This window comes from Lolium perenne, chromosome 2, assembly GCF_019359855.2.
Source record: "Lolium perenne isolate Kyuss_39 chromosome 2, Kyuss_2.0, whole genome shotgun sequence".
Taxonomy (NCBI): Eukaryota; Viridiplantae; Streptophyta; class Magnoliopsida; order Poales; family Poaceae; genus Lolium; species Lolium perenne.
The window spans coordinates 283,215,659-283,239,253 of NC_067245.2; the positions used below are offsets into that span (position 1 = coordinate 283,215,659).

Consider the following 23,595-nt stretch of genomic DNA (forward strand, 5'->3'; position numbering starts at 1 on the left):
AAAATAATTCAAGAAAAGAAACTTGATTGTAAATAGAGGATGACATGCGGGTCCCATTTAGCAGCAGCGGTATCACCGTTTGAGAGGCTACACGGGATCGAAAGAAAAAGGCAAGTGACCAAATGTGAGGTTCCAAAAAAAATCCTAGAAAAGAAAGTTTTATAGTACATAGAGGATGACATGCGGGCCCCATTTAGCAGCAGCGGTCTCACCGTTTGAGAGGCGGCAGGGGATCGAAAGAAAAAGGTAAGTGACCAAATATGAGGTGCCAAAAAAATCCAAGAAAAGAAAGTTTTATAGTACATAGAGGATGACATGCGGGTCCCATTTAGCAGCAGCGGTATCACCGTTTGAGAGGCGGCAGGGGATCGAAAGAAAAAGGCAAGTGACCAAATTTGAGGTGCCAAAAAAAACTCCAAGAAAAGAAAGTTGATTGCTCATAGAGGATGACATGCAGGTCCCAATTAGCAGCAGCGGTGTCAACGTTTCCAAGGCGGCAAGGGATCAAAAGAAAAAGGAAGTAGCCAGAAATCAGGGGGTCAAAAAAAATCCAAGAATAGAAAGAATTTTGGTTCATAGAGGATGACATGCGGGACCCATGATCCTGCATCGTAAACGGCTCGATCGGAGAGCGTTGAACGAGATGGCGCGATCGAGAAAAAAAAACAATGCCACAGAGGCTGCCATCTGGGCCCTACATCCCTCGGCGGTGCGGATTTGCGTTGACTCGGCCGGCGAACCCGAGGATTCGAGATGCACCACGTCCCGGGCCACCATACGCAACGTTTTGGCCGTTTTCGTCGGGCTAGGTGGCCTCAAAAACGAGAAAAAAAACGTTTTGACATGCACAACGGACAGACCCAAAATCGTCGGCCATGGTACACCAGCAACCACGGCGCGACTTCAACTTCGTCGGCCATGGCAACTTTTCTTGTAGTGCCAAATGCACAAGATATTGGACAGATGTTCCTACCTTGCATCCACAGCCCAAGAACCTCCCACCCATGTTCGTCCCGTCGAATGCCACATACTTGTGGCATGGCAAGTGGTGGTGGCAGCGCTCCAGCCCAGCATGAACACCGGCGTAATCCGGGTCAAAGATGGTCTCTGGGACCTAAATCACAAGATAAAATGCAACGAATTCGAATAAAATGGACTAAATCAAGTAAATTCCCAAATTTTACCAAACCCTAACCATAGCTCCACACGGACCCGAGATATTGGGCTCAAATCGGCCCCATTGGCGAACTCAGAGAGCAGACTATCTTGGCTGCTGCTCTCACCGTCGTTCCATGACGGCATGGCGGCGGTGGCATTCGTGCGGCGGCGGACGTGCGACGGCGGCGACTGAGGCGGACGGGAGAAGGGGAGAGAAAAGAACAGACCGACCCAACGCACGGGCCGGCCGGGTCGTTTTGACCTCTCTCCGTTAACGGCCGTTAACGGAGACACTTTCCACGTCAGCCTGACAATGGGCCCCACCTGTCAATTTGATGCTTAACCCGCTAAACCGAGCTCATTTCACGAAGTGGTGTGTATCTGTCACGCTGTTAGACCAAACTGGTGGTTTTCTGTCAAAAATATGAAAGGTGGTGGTTTTTTGAAACCCTAGCCGCAATTTTGGTGGGTTTTTGTAATTATCTCCTTAGATGCAAGAGGTTGAAATATTATGGTTTGTGATCTCATGTCCGCTTAACTATGGATTGAAATAATGCATGAAACTGATACCACGGAGATGGTCGAGCCACCCAGAATGGATGAGGGTTGTCTGCAATTACCCACTCAAAATTGACCACTTAATGTGTCCCAGAAAAAAAAAACACGCTACCGAATAGCTCTATGGCATGTCAAACCACGTCACTATGACGAGCGGGGTCCAAAGGCTCTTGTTCCTATTATTGGCAGCCTATCTTCCCATTTCATTAAGGGAAGGAGAAATTTACATAAGCTAAACTTGATCTTAGTTAATGAGTTCTAACCGTGGTGACATGTCGACATGCCACTCTAACAAGCGGATCCATCATGCCAACACAAGTTCAGTTGTAAATGTGTTCATACTTGAATTAGTTTTGCTAAATCAGGTTCATGGGTCATTGTTTCACATATGCACACTAGCTATCACCGATTTCTTTACAGAAATATACAATTATAAGAGCTAAAATTGGTAATAGAAAAAGGATAAAAAAGGATGGTTCTCACACCCCAGTAGTACAAGCCGGCCCTAAGGATACCTCACATCGGACACGGTTATAAAAAATGTGTTGGCTACGAGGAACCCCCGAAATTGATCTCCTTATGTGCAAAAGTTTCCCATCGTGTCGTCTCCTCGCCACATCAGCCCACTCCAGCCCAATGTAGGATGCCCCCTCTGCCAGCCATGTGCCCAACTTTTGAATCCGAGGGGTGGACCTCCCCCTCCCACCCATTCATCGTTTACACGTTGGAGGAGATGGTGATGGCAATGCCAGTTTCCCTATCCTTGGCTTAAGTCCTAAGTCGAGGCCAACGCATGGGCTACCATGATATGAGGACGAGGAAATCATTCCCCTCTTGCAGGTGAAGTAAAATTCATCAATGATACAAGGACCAGGGCCGTTGATGGCAACATATTAGAAGACATCATAATTCTCTTGCACTGTTAGAATTTGTGCCTTATATTTCTTTGCTAATCCACGCCAAACATTTACCATACAAATTTGTAACATTAGTGGGAGGAATAATATTAAAGGTCATATGAACAATGCGCCATACCACCTTAGCTAAATTCCGTACTAACGGATGTTGTATTGACTCACCTTGATTAAAAACAACATTTTTGTTACATTTCCATTTCCTTTTTGCTAAGTTATCTTTTGTGAGTAGAACTTTGGAATATAAAAATCACATAAATACCTTGATCTTTAGTGGTATTTTGATTTTTCAAATATAATGTCTAAGAAATCTAGTGTGGCCATTCATATAATCAAGATACCAAAATTTGAAAGTAAAGGAACTTAATATTGTTAACTTCTAAACAAAAATACATGGTTGCGTGGTTAAGCAGACATCCATCAAAGGACTAGCTAGATGGATCCATCTTTCTCCTCTATTTTCCCTTAAGGCACGTGTAAAGACTATGTTTAAAGGTACACGAGACATAACATTAGCAACCGCCACTTGTCTTTGTTGTGATATGTTATATAAGAATGGGTATTATTTCGACAAGGGAGTCACCTAGCCAAGTATCTTCCCACAAGCGAGTTTCCTCACCATTCCAGATGGTGAAAGGACCTCTTTCGAAGAACTCATCTTTTATTTTCATAAAACCTCTCCAAAATGAGGAATATTTCTTTACTTGAGACAAAGGTTTGACATTGAGATATTTATTCTTCAGTATGATTTTGCCAAACTCCTTATGTGAAGATATTAAAAAGCAACTTGCTTAATAAACACTTATTTTTAATTTCTAGAACCTCGACGCCTAGCCCCCTCTGATATTTTGGTTGGCATATAATGTTATATCGAGCCAGTCTATATTTCCTATTATGACCATCACTTTGTAAAAATGAGTCGTGATCTAAAAAAACCCGATCTTTTCCTAACCCGTTTAGGTATTTTGAAAAAAGGATAGCATAAATACTGGAAGGCTACTTAGAACTGAATACAAGAGTACCAACCGGTCCCCATACAAGAGCAACTTTTCCACCCAACTTCCGAGCTTTCACTCAAAATGGTCTTCAACTTACTTTCATTCACAACTTTTTAATTTGCGGTAGTGTATATGAATTCTCAAATATCTAAAGGAAAAGATCCGAACTCGCACTTGAACAAGTTTATGTACTGTTCCTCTACCTCTCGCGCATTGCCAAAACTGCAAAATTCACTCTTATAGAAATTTATCTTTAGTATTGATAATTGTTCTAAGATACATAGTATAAGCTTCATGATAAGCGCTTTCTCTAAGTCGTGCTCCATGAATATTATGGTATCATTCACATACTGCAGTATCTGAACCCTCTCGTTACTTTGTTGGATATATGTAGGATCATATACGGATCCAATGACTTACCAAGGAGATAAGCTGCATAAAAGAAGTCAATTTTAAATTGTTAAAGATATAATCTTTCCAGATGTTTCATATAGCCCACAGTAAGGCGCATGCTCCCACTTGGATTTGTGCCTTATCATTTTTGGCAACCCTCACCAACCAATTCCCGAACAAATTCGTAACATTAGTAGGGGAATAGTATTAAAGGTCGTATGAACAACACACCACACCACCTTAGCTGAAGTACATACTATGAAAAAATGTTGTGTTGACTCATCTTTGATAGAGAAAACAACATTTACTACCTTCCAATTTCCTTTTTGGTAAGTTATCTTTTGTGCCGAGCACTTTGCATATTAGAACCACATAGAGAAAAAAATGAAACCGTGTCTAGGAGGAACTAGACACTTTTTGATATAGTAGAAGCGGGACTTGGCGTGACAATTTCGAAATTCGTTCCTGACAGGAATCGAACTCCGGTCGTTGGGGTGCGCCACTGCGACCCCAACCGCTGGTCTAAGCCCACGTCGTCAAAATGAATTAGTGCTAGGAGGAACTAGACACTAAATGATATAGTAGAAGCGGGACCTCGGCGTGAGAATTCTAGAAATTCGTTCCTGACAGAATTCGAACTCTGATCGTTGGGGTGCGCCACTGCGACCCCAACCACTGGGCTATGCCCACGTCCTCTTAGAACCACATAGAGATCCTAATATTTAATGATGCTTTCATTTTACAAATGTATTGTCTAAGGAATCTAGTATGGTCGTTCATATAATCATGAAACAAAGAGTTGACTGTGAAGGAACCCGATGTTGTTAATTTTCAAACAAAAATATCCAGTTGCATGGCTAAGTGGACATCCATCAGACGATGAGCTAGATGGATCCATCTTTGTCCTCTATTTTCCATTAAGGTATGTCAAAGGACTATATTTAAAGGTAACTAAGACATAACATCATGAACTGACATTTTTTCGCTATATTATGTTATAGAAGGATGGGTATTGTTTCCACAAGGGAGAGTCACTCAGCCAAGTATTTTCCCATAAGCGAGCTTCCTCACCATTCATGATGGTGAAAGACCCTCGTTCGATGAACTCTTTTTTTTCATAAGACCTCTCCAAAACTGGGAATCAATAGGTTTTGCCTTTACTTGAGACAAAGGTTTGAAGTTGAGATATTTGTTTTGCAGTATCTCTTGTCAAACTCCATTTGTTAAGAGCTTTAAAATCCAATTGCTTAATATCTAATTATTTTAATTGTTAGGACCTTGATGCAAAGCCTCCTCTGATCTTTTGGTTGGCATATGATGTTCCATTAGTCAGTCTATACTTTCTCTTATGACCGTCACTTTGCGAAAATAATTGTGATATAACAAATCCAATATTTTCCTAACCTCTTTACATATTTCGAAAAATGATAGCATAAACATTAGGAGGCTGGTTAGAACTGAATTTATGAGTACCAAACAGTCCCCATACAAGAGAAACTTACCCAGCAAACTCGCAAGATTTCTCTCAAAATGGTCCTAGCTGGCTTTCATTCACCATTTTTTTTAATTTGCGGTAGTGAATAGGAATTTCCAAATATCTAAGAGGGAAAGATTCAAACTCACACCTAAACAAGTTTATGTACTATTCCTCTACCTCTTGCGTCTTATCAAAACAAAAGACTTCGCTCATATGGAAATTTATCTTTAGTCCCGATAATTGTAGAAACATACATAGTATAAGCTTCATGTTAAGCACTTTCTCTAAGTCGTGCTCCATGAAGATTATGGTATCATCCGCGTACTGAAGTATTGAAATCCCTCCCTCGATTAGAGATGAGGTATGCGAGCATCAACCTGGCCATCATCTTTAGCTCGTGGAATAAAATTGTCAACATGTCAACAATGATATTAATTAAATAACATAGGTGAAAGCGGGTCACCCTGTTGAAGTCCATTTTTCCCCCGAAAGTAGTGACCTATGTCCTCGTTCACTCTTATGCCCACACATCCTTGCTCACAAAATTATTTACCCAATTACACCATTTAGAGTCAATACCCTTCATACTTATAACTTGTAGGAAAGGCCACTGAACTTTAACGTATACCATTTCGAAATCTGTTTTTAGTAAAACCCATGTATTTGCAGGAAGGAGTGGACATCTGTTAGCTAGCCCTCGAATCTCGTTGAGTTTGAGTCGTCTACATCTCGTTTTAGTTAGATAGATGGAAAAGTATCACTAGTCACGCTCAGTTAAAACCGAATCTATTGCAACATCTAACCTTCAACTTCATGACAAAGCTTCGAATCTATTGCAATCCACACGCGCAGTTACATCGAGCAACTGGTAACCATCAATTTCACTGACAAAAAAACCGAATCTATTGCAAGGATCACAAAATGAACTCACAAACAAATCAATGCATGTTGTATCATCTCGTCACCATCTCTCACCTAGTACAACGTTCTGATCGATCTAACACACTGCACCGTGCATGAAGTCAAGACGTTTATAGATTCTGTACAAAACTGTCATAAACACATCCTTTCAGCCACAAGGAGGAATCTAGAAACGGTAACTGTCCTTCAGTATATCATTCCAGAAAGAGTCACTCTCCAGAGAGCACAGACCGGGCATATCCATCATGGGCTCCAGCAAGCCGGCGAACTCCTCCACTGGCGCCCTGTCAGCCGCCGGTGATGCGAATTCAGTGGCAGTATCACGGTGCTGATCGGCCGGCTCAGCTCCTGCAGAGGAGCTTGTTCCTGGAGCAGGAGAACTGATTAGCTGCTGCTGCACCATGTCTTGTCCTGCAAAACTCGAGATGTTGGAGAGGTAACCCGGCTGTAGGTAGTTCGCGCCAGTCGACAACATGTTCATCTGGTCCTGGAGCAGAAGGTTCGGAACGATGCCGCCGCCTGAGTTCAGCATTGCGTTTGATGCAGCAAGGTTGGCGATGAGGTTAGTGGTGGTGTTGTTGGAGCCGATGGCGTGGAGCAGCTGCTGCAGCATCTGCGCCTGCATGATGGCGCCCGTGTCCAGGCCACCTCCGAGGGTCGCGGCCGCCGCGGCCCAGAGGAGCGTCTCCGGGAAGAAGGCGGCGGAAGCGGAGGCGCCGTCGAGGTGTTGGTCGGGCGGCAACTGCTGGTGGGTGACAGGGTCGACGCCCATGCGCAGGAGCTTCTTCCGGATGTGGGTGTTCCAGTAGTTCTTGATCTCGTTGTCCGTCCGGCCCTCCAGCTGCGTCGCAATCGTCGACCACCTATAACCCAACAAAGTTCATGTATCCACGTCACTTCAGAGACTAACAACTAAATTGACAGTTGCATGCATGCATGGCGGCTAATTAAGTTAAGTCATGCTTTTTGAGTGGTGGAGCAGGTAAAGGTTGGACGGAGACGTACTTGTTGCCGAGGGCGGCGTGGAGGCTGATGATGAGGCGCTCCTCGTCGTCGGTGAAGTTGCCGCGCTTGATGTCGGGGCGGAGGTAGTTGGTCCACCGGAGGCGGCAGCTCTTGCCGCAGCGGTTGAGGCCGGAGGCCTTGGGCAGGCCGCGCCAGCTGCCGACGTGCCCGCCCCGCCTCTGGATGTACTCCACCAGCGCCTTGTCCTCCTCCTCCGTCCACGGCCCTTTCTTCACTCCGGCGTCATGGCAGCAGCACGGCGACCTCCCCATCACAGACGATGTCTAGCTTCCAAGACTAGGATCGTAAACGCTGATCAGTAAGATCGACCGGTTGCTGTGGTGTCGATGCAGTCTGTGGTCACAACTCAGAAGCTAGCTAGCAGCTACTAGGTATGAGAGTATGTTCTGTTCTTCCTCTGGGTTAATGGTATATATAGAAGTCGTGGCGCAGACTGCAGAGCAGCCATTCCGTCGTACCCCATGACAGGCACGCGCGAGATAGGTCCCGCAGAAGCTGCGAATTTTCCTTCCCTTCTGCTGCCGTGGCTGTTATTGAACAGTTTCTGTATGTCGGGTACGTGCTCTGAAAAAAAAGGGCGTGGGTACGATGCAAGTCAGAGGTGGCAGTTGCCACTTGGAGATCTAGCCAGTAAGACCAAATATATTCTGCACGCTGCAGTTCACACACGGTCCATCACTCCGTCTATATTCATGCATGTCGCAAGGCAGGCAACAAGGAGAAAAGTGGTGGCCAACAAGTGGCAGCGGCTCTACACAGAATGCAATAATCTACTCCCTCCAAATCATAAAAAATGTTGGACTTCGAGTTTAAATTCGAGAATTTCAACCAAACATCCGACACTTAATTATCATGGATCAAAGAGAGTGGCGTATCCGTATATCGGGATCTTCATCTTAAGTATACAGAATTATGCACTAGATAGTGGAATTATCTGTTATTACAGTAGTGTTGAGTGTTCTGCGAAACATTGCATTACTTTTTTTTTTTACTTTTTTTCATATAGCTTTTGTATTGCTCACACATGTGTGTGTGCCTGATAAATATCTCGGTGTAGGTTGCTCGGAGACGATAAGGGGAGAGAACCGTTTTTCACAGATTTGTTCAATATAAACACTCGAGGCATGCTTATGAGGAAAACTACGCTTGCTACATCACTTTGCGCTTGGGTCCAAACGAGTTGGGATTCACGAGTGGATTCACTGACATCAAGACTATGTTTTAAGCGGTGTTGCCGGGGAAGGACTGCCAACACCTTGCAGCCATCTAAACTTGGGGAGTTCTACGCTCTATCTTGACTTGGTTTTAAGATCTTTTTATCTTTTAAACTTGCACTTCTTTTGTTTTTTTCCTGTTTTTGGTTTGCTTGCTTGTTAAAAATCCAAAACCCCATAAACATTACTATAGTATTTATTATTTATGCTAAAATATCGAGGAACTTGCTTGAACCTCTATGTATGAATGCTATGATAAAATTATGGTGATGTACTATGAAAATCGTTCAACCCTAGAAGAAAAAAAATAATGGATGGGTTGCTTCAACATCTCGGCATATGGTTGTGGATTTATTTTTGAATTGCATGATATAAGTTGATGTAATAGAGAATTCTTTATACATTCAACATTAAAAAATAATAGTGAACCTATAAATTCATCTTATCAAGAGTGTAATTTTTCATGATTTGGAACAAGTTGAGAAATATATTGCTTATACTGCAGCCCATGAGATCGACTCTATTATTAATGGAAAGCGTGAAACTAGTCATATGACTTGTGTGATGAAAGAACATGTTTCTATTCTCCACAAACTTTGCAAAGAGAATTTCAGTGATAATACTTATGTTATTAAATATAATTTTTTTCTTGTTGCCATGGAAAGCACTAATGTTTTGCATGAGAAAGATGAGAAAACCTTGGGGTTTCCGCACATCCCCATGAGGAGGAGATAGAGAATTAAGAGTAAAGGGAAAAAGAAAAGGAAGAGTGGGATCCTCTACATTCACCATCTAAATATGATAGTTACAGCTGGATGTAATTGGTATCTCTTGATATTAATATATTTCCTTTAGGGATTTCTATTTTCGTGCCCTCGGTTCCTTAGTTGTGCTCAGTTTTCCCCAGCCCCTTAGTTTTTCCTCACTTTTCCCCAAGTCCTTGTTTGAAACCCGCAGAAGGCAGCTCAAACGGCAGGATTCCCGTTAAGTTGACCGCTCCGTTCTGACGTGTGGGGCCACGTCGTGTGGGCCCGCGTCGCGTGGGGCTGGTAGAAAGGGACCGCGTGGGACAGGACGAGATAGCGTTTGGTTGCACGTGAGCAGGAGCTGGGTTTTGTCTCTCTCGGCCATTGGCATTTCCCTTTTAAGAGTACCTTTTCTGCCTCCTTCTCTCTGCCTTTTTTCACATAATTAGTATCAAATCTAGAGAAGCTTGCATTTCTGTCTTTCTTCAATTATTATTTGTGCCTTTTGGCCCTGGTTGTTTTCCCAATATGGCAGCAAATCTAGTAGGGAGCCCAATCTAGTACTCCATCTGGTCCATATGTATGTAGTTAAATCTAGAAGCAAATCTACAGGGAATGTACGATAAATTCACAAGGTCATATAGTAGAATAGGGATAGATAATATAGATAATAAGTTGCATTCAGCAGCCAAACATAGTAGGGTTCGAGGTTCTTCACAGCAGTACATCACCATCATACTAACAACATAACAACGAGGGATCCCTAGCTAACAACAAAGGGATCCCAACAACAAAATGGAGGAGGCAGCAAGAAGACACGTCCAGGACTCCGCCTACCCCATCTGCCTCTGCCTCCACTTGTTGCTCCCCTTGGGAGCCTTGGGCTTGAGCGGAGGCATGCGCCCGCCGGAGATCTCCACCCGCTGGATGCTGCGGAGGTGCATGCCGAGCGCCAAGTGCTTGGCGCGGAAGGAGTTGGGGTTCACCGACGCGCCGACCTTGGGGTTGGTGTGGCCGATGTTCTCGGCATGCGTGAGGACGCAGTTGAAGTCAGTGCAGCTGAGCCTCCTAGTGCGAAGGGGCACTGTAGACACCCTTGGCGACGTCGAGGTAGGAGACATACCGGCCGACCTGCAGCCTCCGCAGCACCTGGCGAGTCTTGACGTCATGGTGCTCGCTCGTCACGCCGACGTCGCTGCGTACACAGCTGATCCATATCAAACGGGAATTTATTAGTGAATGAGTTGCAAACGTGCATGATAACAAAGTTAGGAAAAACAGAGGCAGCCTCAGTTAGAGTGGACACGATTATATGTCTACAGGGACGGTGTAAGCGAACCAAAGCTCATGCACAACAGATTTGTACACAGAAATGGTTCGCTGAACCCTCCCTGTAAAAATTTGTGCCCACCGATTCATCATAGGCAAAGAAACAGATTCCAGATCTGAACTTGAACACATTCCAGATTATTTGCAAAATTAAACGGTTGATATCTTTTGATTCGTGCATAAAATAACTGATTGAGATCCTATGATTACTTGCATAAATTAACTGATTGAGATCCCATTATTACTTGCATAAATTAACCGAACGGCCGAAACCCAAATCTTGAACGAAATCAAGGAGGGATCAAAGCAAAATGGAATAAAATCGGCGCAAATATTAGCCCAATACTCATCCATCCACAGATCCATCTACACCAGCACAAATAGGGTTCAAAAAGGAATGGGGAACAAAAAAGGAAGCAAACCGTAGTTACCTCGTTCCATGGGTCCTCTATGGAGGTGTCGTAGCGGTTCGGGGGCGGGACGTACAGCACCGGCTCGTAGGGGTCCCATCCCGGCGGGATCTGACCGCGACCGGCGGCAGCAGCCTCCGATGCACCGGCGGAGGCGGCGGCGACGTCCGTTGAGGGGACGGCGGCGACGTCCGTTGAGGGGACGGCGTCGAAGAGGGAGGCGTCGCGCTTGGAGCCGACGGCGCCGTGGACGATGGGATTGGCATTCTCCTTGTCCATCTCGCCGGCAGAGGAGAGGGAGAGGGAGAGGGTTTTTTGCTTTGGAGAAGATGATGGGACGTGAGAGAGGCGGCGTTGCGTAGGCGAGTGAGAGTGACAGAGATAGTGGGAGGAGTCGTCTATAAAGGCAAGGGGTGGTTAATGCGACCCGCGTCCTACGCGTCCACCGCTGCACGTCTGCACGTCTTGAACTTCTGCAATGCGCCACGCGTCCACGATTGCATATCTTCGACTTCTGCACCGCGACCGGCGTCTACGCGTCAAATATTGCACGTCTTTCATTTCTGCACCGCAACACGCGTCCTCGAGTCTAACCCTGGAAATTTAGATATACTCAGGTATAACCTCGAGCATTATACTAGCATTTTTTGTGTGCTCAGTTTTCCCCTTGAGTGCTAATGTTTGGCTAGTGCAATATGCTCAGTTTTACACTCAAGTAGCTGGTCAACAGACAGTCAACAAATGGGATTAACTAGTTAAATGAGTCATTTAATGTGCAAAAATTCCGAAAAATAGTGGCACATACTCATGGAGTCTTCACCACAAATTGCCAGTTCTCAAAACATAGATAAGTCATAGATAAATCAAGTTTTACCACAAATTGCCACTTCTCAAAGGCCTTCTCAAATCACCTAGTAGCTATGAAGGTGCATGGTTTTCCACAATAAGCCCTTCCCAAAACAGCTTTCCCCAAAACATACTTTGTCTAAATGAGGCCACAATTTTCACACTCATGTATATTTGTATTGCAAATAGTTTGAGATAGGCCAAGATGGGTTTTATTCTACAAAACACGCATTTTCCATTTTTTAAATCTCATATTTGAATCCCTTAGTCTGTTTATTACATAGGTGCCCTTGGTTTCTTGATACTACTCAGTTTTGCCCTCTCCCTACACAAATTCTCTCACACGTGCAACATTGCCCTGATTGGTCTAGTCCATGTCACGCGGATCGTGCCCGCCGACCGTTGATCGTATGATCTAACGGGCAGGATAACCCCTCTCTCTCTGTCGGCGGTTACCTTCCACTCTCTAAGTTTGCTAAATGGCGGTTTTCTGTATTTATTTTCACGCGCTAAAAATTATAAACTCTTTTAGGCATTACTTTTCACGCAAAAAATGATAAACCATCACCGATTTGTTGTAGCCATAAATTTTCACGCAAAAAATGATAAATCGTCACCGATTTGTTGTAGCCATTAATTTTCACGAAAATCCCAAATGATAAACCATCACCGATTTGTTGTAGCCATTAATTTTCACGCAAAAAATGATAAACCATCACCGATTTGTTGTATCCATTACCTTTCACGCAAAAAATGATAGACCATCACCGATTTCTTGTAGCCATTACTATTCACGGTAAAAATGATAAACGAACCAATCTATCTATCTCTGTATTTGAAGTTTGGAAGGGTTCACCATCTAGTTATGTTAACTTTCGAGGTTTTGACCTGAAAACAAATGGGTATTATAAAGGGAAATAAAAGTTCAAAAAATGTAAAAACGAAACAATCTACCTATCTTTGTATAGAAGATCGTCTGTATGATTTTTGAGGTCATTTAGAGAAGGTAGAAAAAAATCCCTTTTGAGAAGGTCGAAAAAACCTAACTTGTTACAAAAGCTGGTTTCAGTGAGACCTAACCAAATTTGGCATACATTATGCCATATCTATAACAACAAGGAATATCTAAAAGGGAAAGTTTCACAAAATTTGAAATTTATGGCGAAAATGATGCCATACATGATGCTGTTTTTCGAGGTTTTGACCTCAAAATCAATTGGATATTATAAAGGGAAATAAAAAGTTCGAAAAATATAAAAACGAAACAATCTATCTATCTATGTATAGAAGATCAGCTGTATGAAATTTGAGGTCATTTAGAGGAGGTAGAATAAATCACCTTGTTAGAAAAGCTGGTTTCAGTGAGACGAAACGGCATGCGTTTAAGCAAAGTGATTTTTTCGAACATCTCCAAATGATCCCAAATTTGCCATACATGATGCCATACGTGTAACAACAAGGAACCTTATCTAAAAAGTGTCAAAAAAGTTTGCCCAACCGTATAGCTCTATCAAAAAGAACCTCACCATGGCGCTAGTATAATTTTGGGCTTAGTTACAAACTTTCGTTACCTAACCTTCAACACGAAACTTGTTTCAAATCACTTTTGGCGTACAAGAAACAAATCCCTCCTTGATTCGAGCACCACAGCCTCCAAACTTTGCCGATGCCGATATCGGCATGGTCAGAACGGCTATGCTCGACGCCACTGCTAGGTCACCGTCGGGATGCACCCTCAATCCCGTCCCCTCATTCGATCACTGACACACCAGAGATACCACCGAGGCCAATGCCGAACGTACATGCTGATGCCAATGCCGAACATGCATCCACGCCGATGTGGGCACGGCCACGCCGCCCCGCTATGTTGGACGCCACAGACCACCGCGAGGTCTTTCCCTTCGCCACCACACTCTTCTAGCACCCATCTATACACGCCAGAAAGGAGAGACACTAGTTTTCTCTACATTGCTCGCGTTCGTGTCGGACACGGTCAGTCAAAGTTTTGAGGTAGTCGTCGATGTCGTTGACCATTTCTTCTCTTCTTTGCATGGTTAAACGCGTCTAGTTCATATCTATCTAATGCGTCTGGTCTCGCCTCATGCAGTTCTTTGTGGACGTCGATCTCATCTCGGCACTCCGCAGGCCACCTCCTCCGTGCCATCGCTGTAGAGCTCCGTTTAAAAATCTATTCCTACCCGTGTATTGCCCCTTGTATCAGCGCCATGGCCCACTTGTCATTCGATATACCGAAGCCCCACTCGTGCGTGTTTTGGTCAGGGATACAGCGATGCTTACGGTCAAACAAAGATGGATGGTCTGACGTGTCTTTGCGGGCTCTACGTGGCCCCACTAGTCAGAAGATAACGGTCAACCGTCGGGCAACCGGCCGTTACAGCATCTGTGATGGTTTCAGACAAGGTCTTGGGAAAAACTGAGGAAAAACTAAGGAGCTGGGGAAAACTGAGCACAACTAAGGAACCGAGGGCACGAAAATAGAAATCCCTTTCCTTTATCCAAAAATCTAAATATGATAGTACTTCTTCACCTCAAAACTCATTTGTCATATATGAGAATCCATGATATGTTTATGGATCTCATAATGCTCCCTTAAATATACCTAGACGTGATATTGCTACCAATAAAATGATTGATGACCGTGAGGATTGTTATGAAGATATGCTATATGACAATGCTTTAGATGATGGTCCTACATTTCTTGAAAATCCTCCATGTGCTACAATTGTTCTACATTTCTTGAAAATCCTCCATGTGCTACAATTGTTACTAACTCATGAAACGATAAAAATGATAATTTTTTGTGTGTGATGACACTCTCATTCATGAAAGTCCAATACTATTCTTCAATTCTCCTAACACCCCCCCATAGATGGGAAATGTGCATTTGTTAGGAACTATATATATGTGGATTGCATATACTTCTAGTTTAAAACTCTTGCTGTAACCATGGGGTTAATGATGATATTATTTCTATGGAGTATTTTGAAAGAGGAGAACATGCTTATGAATTCCATGATATATTTAAAGATCCTATTTATAGGCCACTAACCCCGTAGAAAAGAGTGAGAGATTTTTCTGTAGTGACATGGAATGGAGCCAAATAAAATCAAGATTCATCCAAGAAATGGTCCAAACCATAAGCTTGGGATGCCTGTGGCAGTGCGGCATCGTAATGCGAATATTCAGAACATGGCCTAGGTACCACTGAACCTGATTGAAACTGTTCCAAATTTGATTATACTTACAAGTTTTCTTAAGTTACATGGTGCCCCCCTACTAAGTTACAAGAATTTTTGAAATGTATGGGAATATTCCTTCCGACTATTCATTGTAAACTTGTCATTTTTTCCCAAGCTACATATTTTCGAATTTCGGTACGTAATATGGCACACACATAAGTACGTGTATCCTCTATATGTAAAAGTTTTATTTGGAATTTTCGGAGGTCCAAAAATACGGATTTTGGCTCGTACAGTAAACCCGGTTCCATTGGACCTAAGTGCCACTGGGTATTTCTAGCTGCATCCGTCCTACACCAACACAAATCTCGGGTTGCAAATCTCAAAACTTAGTTTTTTTAGCACTATAAGAAAGTCACATAAGCTTCGAGGAATTGGTAAAAAAAAACATATACAAAATTGGGGTGACATATTTCAGTAGCACCCTTCGGTTCAGTTTATAAGACATGCACGTCGTTAAAAAAAACTTTAACCATTAATTTGATCAATAAAATATGAATTATATATGCCACAAAAATTATACTCACATTAGAAACATTTTTAGAAAATGAATCCAACGGTATAACTTTTATGGCATATATCTCATATTTTGTTAACCAAAAATATGGTCAAAGTGTTCTTCTTAAATGACGTGCACGCCTTATAAACGGAACCGGAGGGAGATAAGCTCCGGGTTTATCTATCCGATAAACTTTGCCTAACAAACCAATATATTCAGCCAATTCGTTTGCCAATGGAAAGATCAGTTTGGAATTTTCGTAACCTAAAGAAGCGAGATAAGCTTCGGGTTTGAGCTTGGTCAAGGACAAATCATAATGTTTTTGACCACAGGTTTGCTCTACGCAACACGGCGTGTCCGTCTGCCGCGGACGACGACGACCAATGCTCGCGGTAGATTTGCTGGAAAGCCGGTTAGGAGATGAATCCTCCTTGTCTGCATCGCTTGTCCTATCCCCAATATACCATCCCGGCTGCGTAGATCCTCCGGGTGAAAAATCAAAAGGGTAATACGTACCATCATCACGGCCTCGCAGGAGATCTTCCCCGAGGATTTCACACGGAAAACGCATGCATTTCTCCACTCTTTCTTTACTAAACTTTTCATTCCCAGTTGTTACGTACGTGTAGCCTGCATAGTGGTTTGGTTCGCACGTCGGCCTCGTCGCTTCGGTAAACGCGGCGTGCGTGCCTGCGTGAAATCTCTCTCGCCGGCGGCGAGACGTCACTCGCGGCGACCAGCATTTTCTATCCGCATGCGTTAGCGACCGGACAAAGGGCAGTCAAATAAGTTTCCCTTTAGGCCCGAACCGATCGCCAGTAGCTTGTGGAAGAATAATTAAACACTGTTGTTTTGCCCGGCGAAATGGCGAGATGATCAATTGATTCAGTCCACAGTAGCTAGCTTCTGGTAGAATCTTCCCCGGTTGATCGCATTCACAAGCTTTTAGCGGCTCGTGTTGCGGTTTCGTGCATGGGTAAGTAAAACATCACCAACGATATTTCGCGGTCGATCGGGTCCTGTCTCCCGTACGTCCTCAAGTGTCGCCGTCATCATAATGGCATCCATCGTTTTCTTTGAGAGACCATGCAATCCAACGCCATCGTTGTGAACATGTATATCATACAAAACCATGTACGTATACGATATTTTAGCTTTTAGTAGATGCATCTATTTTGATATCTATATCTAGTCTATTTTTAGTGTGTAAATATTCAATCACTATTATGTGTATCTAGTTCACTTTAAAATATCTAAAATTTATATTTATTAACAGAGGGAGTACACCACAAGTTAAAATTCTTTTTCGCGGAGACGGTGGTCAATAGAATTAAGTGCAGTCTGCTTGAATATAGTAACATGCACGTAATAGGTATTGCTTGCAGATAAGGGCACATGACGCCACTCTAATTTCATACTTACCTTGGATTTGGGTTTCTTTGAGGGATAACTCGGCCTCCTATCAATAGAAGCAGACAACCTTCTTTTATTACTCAATTCATTATTCAAGGTATTACATCTCAGCGAATATGAAAGATCGATACAAAATCAACCATCAAAAAAATGTCAAAGATATAGAGACTAAACATGCTTCAATCTGCTAGTACGCCGCTAACCAGTTTGGCCTTACATATTGTGAGTGACCGTCACCAGATGATTGCATCCACTAGCCATAAGTACCTGCTGATCCGACAGGAGTAGACAAGACCAGAGCTATATCTAGTGACCTGTAAAAAAAATGGTACCACCGACAACATTAAACATTATATGGTTCCTCCATTTTCATATTGACCAACCTAAAGCTGAAATCAAAATGCGTATTCTAGGTCTACTGTTCTTGCCAGTACAATTTAACTAATTTCTAAGCATATTATAATATTGGAGAAAACAATGCGCAAAATGAGTTTCGCAAAGGGACATCAGATAAACAATTGTTGAATGTTTTACTCAGAGTCACAAAAACAACACTTCTTACACCATTTCCTTTTAGCTTAGCAAGGCTACCGTTTGCGAGTAAATTTTCTAGAGAAAGGAACCACTTGAATATCTTAATCTTAAGTGCAATCTTTAAGTTTCGTAACTATCTTTGAGAAAACCTATGGTGTATATTCATTTGATCTGCATACAAAGATCGCAAAGTGAAAATACATGTAGTTGTAAGCTTCCAAAAGAAATCAGCAATCTCATTTGAAAGTTGTACAATATATAATATTTGGAATAAATATAACAATTGAAATTAAATACTAGTAACGGTAGTATCTTTTCACTGCACAATATTATTATACAAATATGGGTATTGATGTACAAGTTACGTGTCTTCTAACCAAACATCGTCCCAAAAATTGGTATTTGTACCATCTCTTAATTTGAAATAGCCTCTGCTAAGGAACCGATCTTTGACTCACATTAGACCCTTTTTCAATACAGAGAATCAGTCTCTATCTCCGTGCGAGTTTTGTATTTGATGTATTTGTTGTGCAACATTTTTTTCTATACCAACAAATTGCTAAGAAAAACGCTTTTATATGTTTAACCAACCCAAGACCACGTTGATCTTTGTGTCTACAAATAATATTCTCTGTCATTAATCAGAATTACTTAATTACTTACCTCGGAGTATCTTCTACACAGGCCTGGTCCCCACCAATACGTATCATTTCGAGCATTCACACTCAACAGGTACTGTATATGTGTACCAAAAGTTCAATAGGTCAGCTATTTTCTACTATTCTAAACCAGCGGATATGATAGCTCTAACTTGACATGAGCAGCAAAAGTCAGCAGAGTTCGTTTTACCTTCTGCTTAAAAAATGCCACGAGTCATTATCCGTTGAAACGACACGAAGGACTTCCTTAAAGGTCGAAGCATATGGTCTAAGATCAGAATAACCCAATGATCATCATCGATCCATCACTCAGATCGATGATCGATCCCTTGGTGTTTTCCTTCTTTTGTTGGGACAAGTCGATGGCTTCAAACACCGGGCAAGCCTTTACCTACCTAACTGCTAACTATAAACAGGGCTTTCGCTGCTCTGTAGGGATCAGGACAGGGGCACACCAAGTCATGAATGAGGTCAGGACTTGTGTGGACTTTTAACAGAGAGAGTCATTAGATATAATCGATGCCGTTACATGGTTGTAAACTGTTTCTGCGGACTTCCATCTCGGCTCTAGAAGGCCGCATGTCAGGCTCAAGGAGACCCTCGAGCTCTTCAACCATGCAAAAGTAATTTCCTACCCCAACTAATTAGGTATCTGTTAGAGACAGGACCTATATATTGGTTTTTATATGTCATAAAAATGTAAAGTCTGAGAAAGCAACATTGAGAACTCTAGGGGTTAAGTTTTCCCCTGTGCTTTCTTTTTTTTAGCCTGCAAAAATTCCGAACACTATATACTCTCGTATAGATATATATGTGTATTCAATGTACCTACCAGCCGATGTGGTCGATGGAATATTTTACCCACTGACGTTTCGGCTTTCAGTGTACACGGTTATCTACACTTCTGACTACTGAATAGTATAGACATAAATGGACCGTACGAACTAGTCTAGGACTTATACTTATGTCTTTTATTCACTTTTAATCATTGAGCTCCTGGTTACGAAGAGGTATGAAGAGATCCTGACCATTCATGTGTTTCCGTTCACCAAAGTTTGAGGGAAGGGGAGGGGGGGGGGGGGGGCACCGAAGCAAAAGTGTGTAATGTTTCCTTACTAACCCCTTAATTACATGTTGATTTTATTTTATTTTTAAAATTTCAACTCTTTTCTTACAAGGGTGAAACATTGTTTTACAAAGTTACGATGATGCTATCTTCTGGCATGCTCATCTCCCTTTGGATTTGTGTGTTGATGTCGATCGACCTCTAGCTCCCGTACCTTCTCCCTGTCCGGCTGGTTAAGTTTGCACTACTAGGGAAAAGCCTATAGGTGGAGGCAAGTTGTGCCGGCGCACCACCTTGTGCATGCGCCGGTGGAAAGGATTGCCGGCGCGCCACATTTCAGCCGCGCCGGCGATGAAGAGATACTGCCGGCGCACCTCGGGGAAAGGCTCGCCGGCGCTATTTCCTGGCATGGCCCGGGCCGATTCGGGCCAGGCCCAAGAATCATTGCCGGCGCACCGGCCCAGTGGTGCGCCGGTGGAAAGTTTGCTATTGCCGGCGCACCCCTGGGCCGGTGCGCCGGAAATGATTCTTGGGCCTGGCCCGGTTGTGATATAGCCGAAAGGGGTATATGTTGCCGGCGCACCATGGTCCAGGTGCGCCGGCAATAACCTGGCAGTTATTTCAACCACCAACCAGCTAGCCCACTCACTCACACACTCACTACACTCCACTTCTCCACACAAACCCGAGCCTTCTCCCAACCCAGCTCATTTTTGCCCATTTCTATCCCCAATTTCACCAATTTGACCAAACCAAATCAAAATTTTTGAGCAAATCTTCCCTTCCTACATGCATCTCCCACATCCCCCTATGTAGATCTAGATCTACTATCCCGCATTGACCGCTCAATCTAGATCTAGATCTAGAAAGTCGGCTTCCATACGCCATTGTCGCGGCGCGTCGTCTCGATCTTATCGACGAATATATCAAACAAATAGGTGATTAATGAACAAATTAAGGAATGAAATCGATGTATGTTGGACATTTGAAGAAAAGCTCTCGTGTGTGGCATATATATATGTTGTGCTTGTGCTTGTGTGTGTGTTGGCGTTGAAAATGAGTTGCCAACGTTGCGCCGAAATGTTGATTCTTCAAGTTTCCGTTTCGGCACATTTCTGGCGCTCCTATGTCCTACCGTGTAGGAAGGTCATGCCGAAATTTTCCGTGAAAACTACCGACGGATGCATGGTTCTAATGAATTATGTAATCTTACCATGCGGCGATAATGGTTATCGAGATGAGTGAAAGCATCGTGATGAGATATCTGAAACACGCGATCATCGACATGTATGAAAATAACCGCACGGAGGTATTGTGTCCGTGCCGGAGATGCAAACGAGGGAAATGGTTTGACCCGTATTCAGGCAAGTTGCAGGGGCACCTGCTCACTAATGGTTTCATGCATGGACACACTCAATGGATGAGTGATGATGGCGCGGAGGTCAATGGGGCGACGGCGGCAGGTGGTAAAAATGGCCGGCAAGAAGGAGGGCATCATGATACCGATGACGATGAAGAGTTTGTCGCACATGACGATAACCTTGACGACGACAATAACCTTGACGACGACAATAACCTTGACGACGACGAAGAGGTGCCGCTAGCTTCAGTCGTGCGGGACCCTCATCTTCAAGATCTGCTTCTCGAAAAGACGAAAGGCGCCAAGCGGAAATCAAAGCTTGAGCAACTCGAGATAGACTCGAATACTCCGTTGTACGACTCAGGTCGCGGGTTGGGGGAGTCTCGCTTGAGAGTAGCTCTCGATGTGCTGCAGATGAAGGCGAAACACGGATGGACGGACACAAGCGTCGACGACATCCTGGAATACGTGAAAGATCTCCTTCCCCGCCGGAACACGTGTCCCGGTAGTCTAGCCGAGGCCAAGAGAATCACGTGCCCTCTCGACTTACCCCACGAAAAGTATCACGCCCGCATCAACGATCGTATCATGTATCGCAAGGAGCACATGGACAAGACCAAATGTCCCGTGTGTGAAGCTGAACGGTACAAGAAAGGGAAGAAGAAAGCTCCTCGGAAAGTTGTGTGGTACTTCCCGCCGCCCCGGCTTCAACGGTTCTACGCGGACCGCAAGGAAGCAAAGCTCATGCGGCGGCACGCAGAAAGAAAGGAGGCAGTGTTGAATGATAAAGAGCGGATTGAGCACCCAAAGGCCGACGCACCCTTCGGATGCAAGCCAGTGGAAAGCATTAGACAATTAATTCGGAAGTTTTGGGGCAGATCCCATAAACATCAGGTTGGGTGCGAGCACGGACGGATTCAATCCGTTCGGAAACCAGAGCAGCACACATAGCACATGGCCCGTGTTTGTATGGATCTACAACCTCCCGCCCTGGCTGTGCATGAAGAGGAAGTACATACAGATGAGTATGCTAATTCAAGGGCCGACACAGCCAGGAAACGATATCAACATGTATCTCGAACTATTAAAGGAGGAGCTTGAAACGTTGTGGGCGGAGGAAGGGGTAGATACATGGGACGCCGTCGCGGAAGAATATTTCCCTTTGAGAGCCGCGTTGATCACGACGGTGCAGGACTACCTCGGATACGGTTACATTTCGTGCCGTGTGCCATGGACACAAGGCATGTGTCGTGTGCATGGAAGAGACGATGTTTTTGCAGCTTGGTAAGGATGGCTCTTCGAAAACAGCTTTACATGGGGCATCGAAGGTGGCTACGTAAAACTGACCCGTGGAGAAAGCGTGGAGATCTGTTCGATGGTACAACTGAACCCCGAGGACCTCCACGTAAGAAGAGCGGCGAAGAGATCGATACATTACTGAAAGGTTGGAAGGAGTGCCCTGCGCCGGGAAAGATTCGTCAAAAGCCTGGAGAGAAGAAGAAGAAAAGGAAACGACGCCGCTCATTGGTGTATGGAAAAGGAGGTCCGTGTTTTGGGACTTGCCGCATCGAAAATTCTCGATACACCTCACCGCCTTGATGTCAGGCATATTACAAAGAACGTGTGCGAGAGCGTGCTTGGCACTCTTCTCAACATGCCGGACCGGACCAAAGATGGGCCGAAAGCAAGACAGGACCTGAAAGTTTTGGCCATCAGGGAAGAGCTTCAGATCCCGCCGGCCCAAGAGGGACAGTCGGAGGAGGAGGCGGACGGCGGTCAGAAGCGCAAAAGGATTAAGCAGCCAGACTATTACTGTCCCCCCTCCTGCTTCACTTTTAGTCCGGCCGAGGTCGATCAATTTTTCAATTGCCTTGTAGGAGTCAGAGTGCCCTTCGGTTACTCCGGGGTAATAAGCGTATACATGGACCCCAAGAAACGAAACTTCAGCGGCATGAAGTCTCATGACTGTCACGTGATGATGACGCAGATTCTTCCGGTTGCAATCCGAGGTATAATGGATGACCATGTCCGTGCAACGCCGATCGGGCTCTGTAACTTCTTCGACGTCATAACTCGGAAGTCGATAAGCGTGAAGAAACTCGCAAGGCTCCAGGAAGAGATCGTGGTGATCCTATGTGAGATGGAGATGTACTTCCCGCCCGCATTCTTTGACGTGATGGTCCATCTCGTTGGTCCATATAATGGATGATATCGTCGTCTAGGGCCGGCATTCTTACACAACATGATGCCGTTTGAAAGAATGAATGGGGTCATTAAAGGATACGTTCGTAACAGGTCACATCCAGATGGAAGCATCGCATGTGGCTGGCTCACCGAAGAGTGCATCTCTTTCTCGCACGAATTATCTAGACATCGAGGACCCCGTTGGTTTGCCTCAAAACAAGTACCTCCGTAGGTTCGAGGGAGTAGGCCACAAAAATGGAAGGAAGGAATCGCACGTGCACATGTCCTGGTCGGAGTTCCGACTTTGACAGGCCAACTTAGTAGCGCTACAACACATTGACTTGATCGATCCTTGGTTGAAAGAGCACAAAACCATGATAGAGAACAGTGGCAAGCCGATGATGACGGAAGCAGAAATATACAGAGAGCACAACTCCTCTTTCGCGCGCTGGTTCAAAGACCACATTGTTGCTAATCCCCCACCAATGGATTCTGACAAGGATAAACTAGTATTGGCCTTGTCACATGGCCCCGCGCCCAACATCATGACTTACCAAGCGTACGATATCAACGGGTACACATTCTACACGGAAGAAAAAGACAAGAACAAGTGTTTACTTAACTCAGTGG

General features: G+C 44.1%; 1 protein-coding gene across 1 annotated transcript; it reads right to left on the reverse strand.

The window, feature by feature from the left end:
• Window positions 1-6,345: 6,345 nt before the first annotated feature.
• Window positions 6,346-7,814, reverse strand: LOC127336581 (uncharacterized). The gene is made up of 2 exons (XM_051363410.2): window positions 7,425-7,814; window positions 6,346-7,282 (listed from the first exon to the last, which is right to left on the reverse strand). Exons 1-2 carry the CDS (start codon window positions 7,694-7,696, stop codon window positions 6,586-6,588), a joined length of 969 nt encoding a protein of 322 aa, XP_051219370.1. The 5' UTR covers window positions 7,697-7,814; the 3' UTR covers window positions 6,346-6,585.
• Between the last annotated feature and the right edge of the window lie 15,781 nt (window positions 7,815-23,595).

Excerpts from the sequence above, each read along its gene's own strand:
- LOC127336581 (XM_051363410.2), bottom strand. The coding sequence starts at position 7,696 with ATGGGGAGGTCGCCGTGCTGCTGCCATGACGCCGGAGTGAAGAAAGGG. Across the intron at positions 7,283-7,424 it reads CACGCCGCCCTCGGCAACAA|GTGGTCGACGATTGCGACGC; the intron begins GTACGTCTCCGT and ends GTTGGGTTATAG.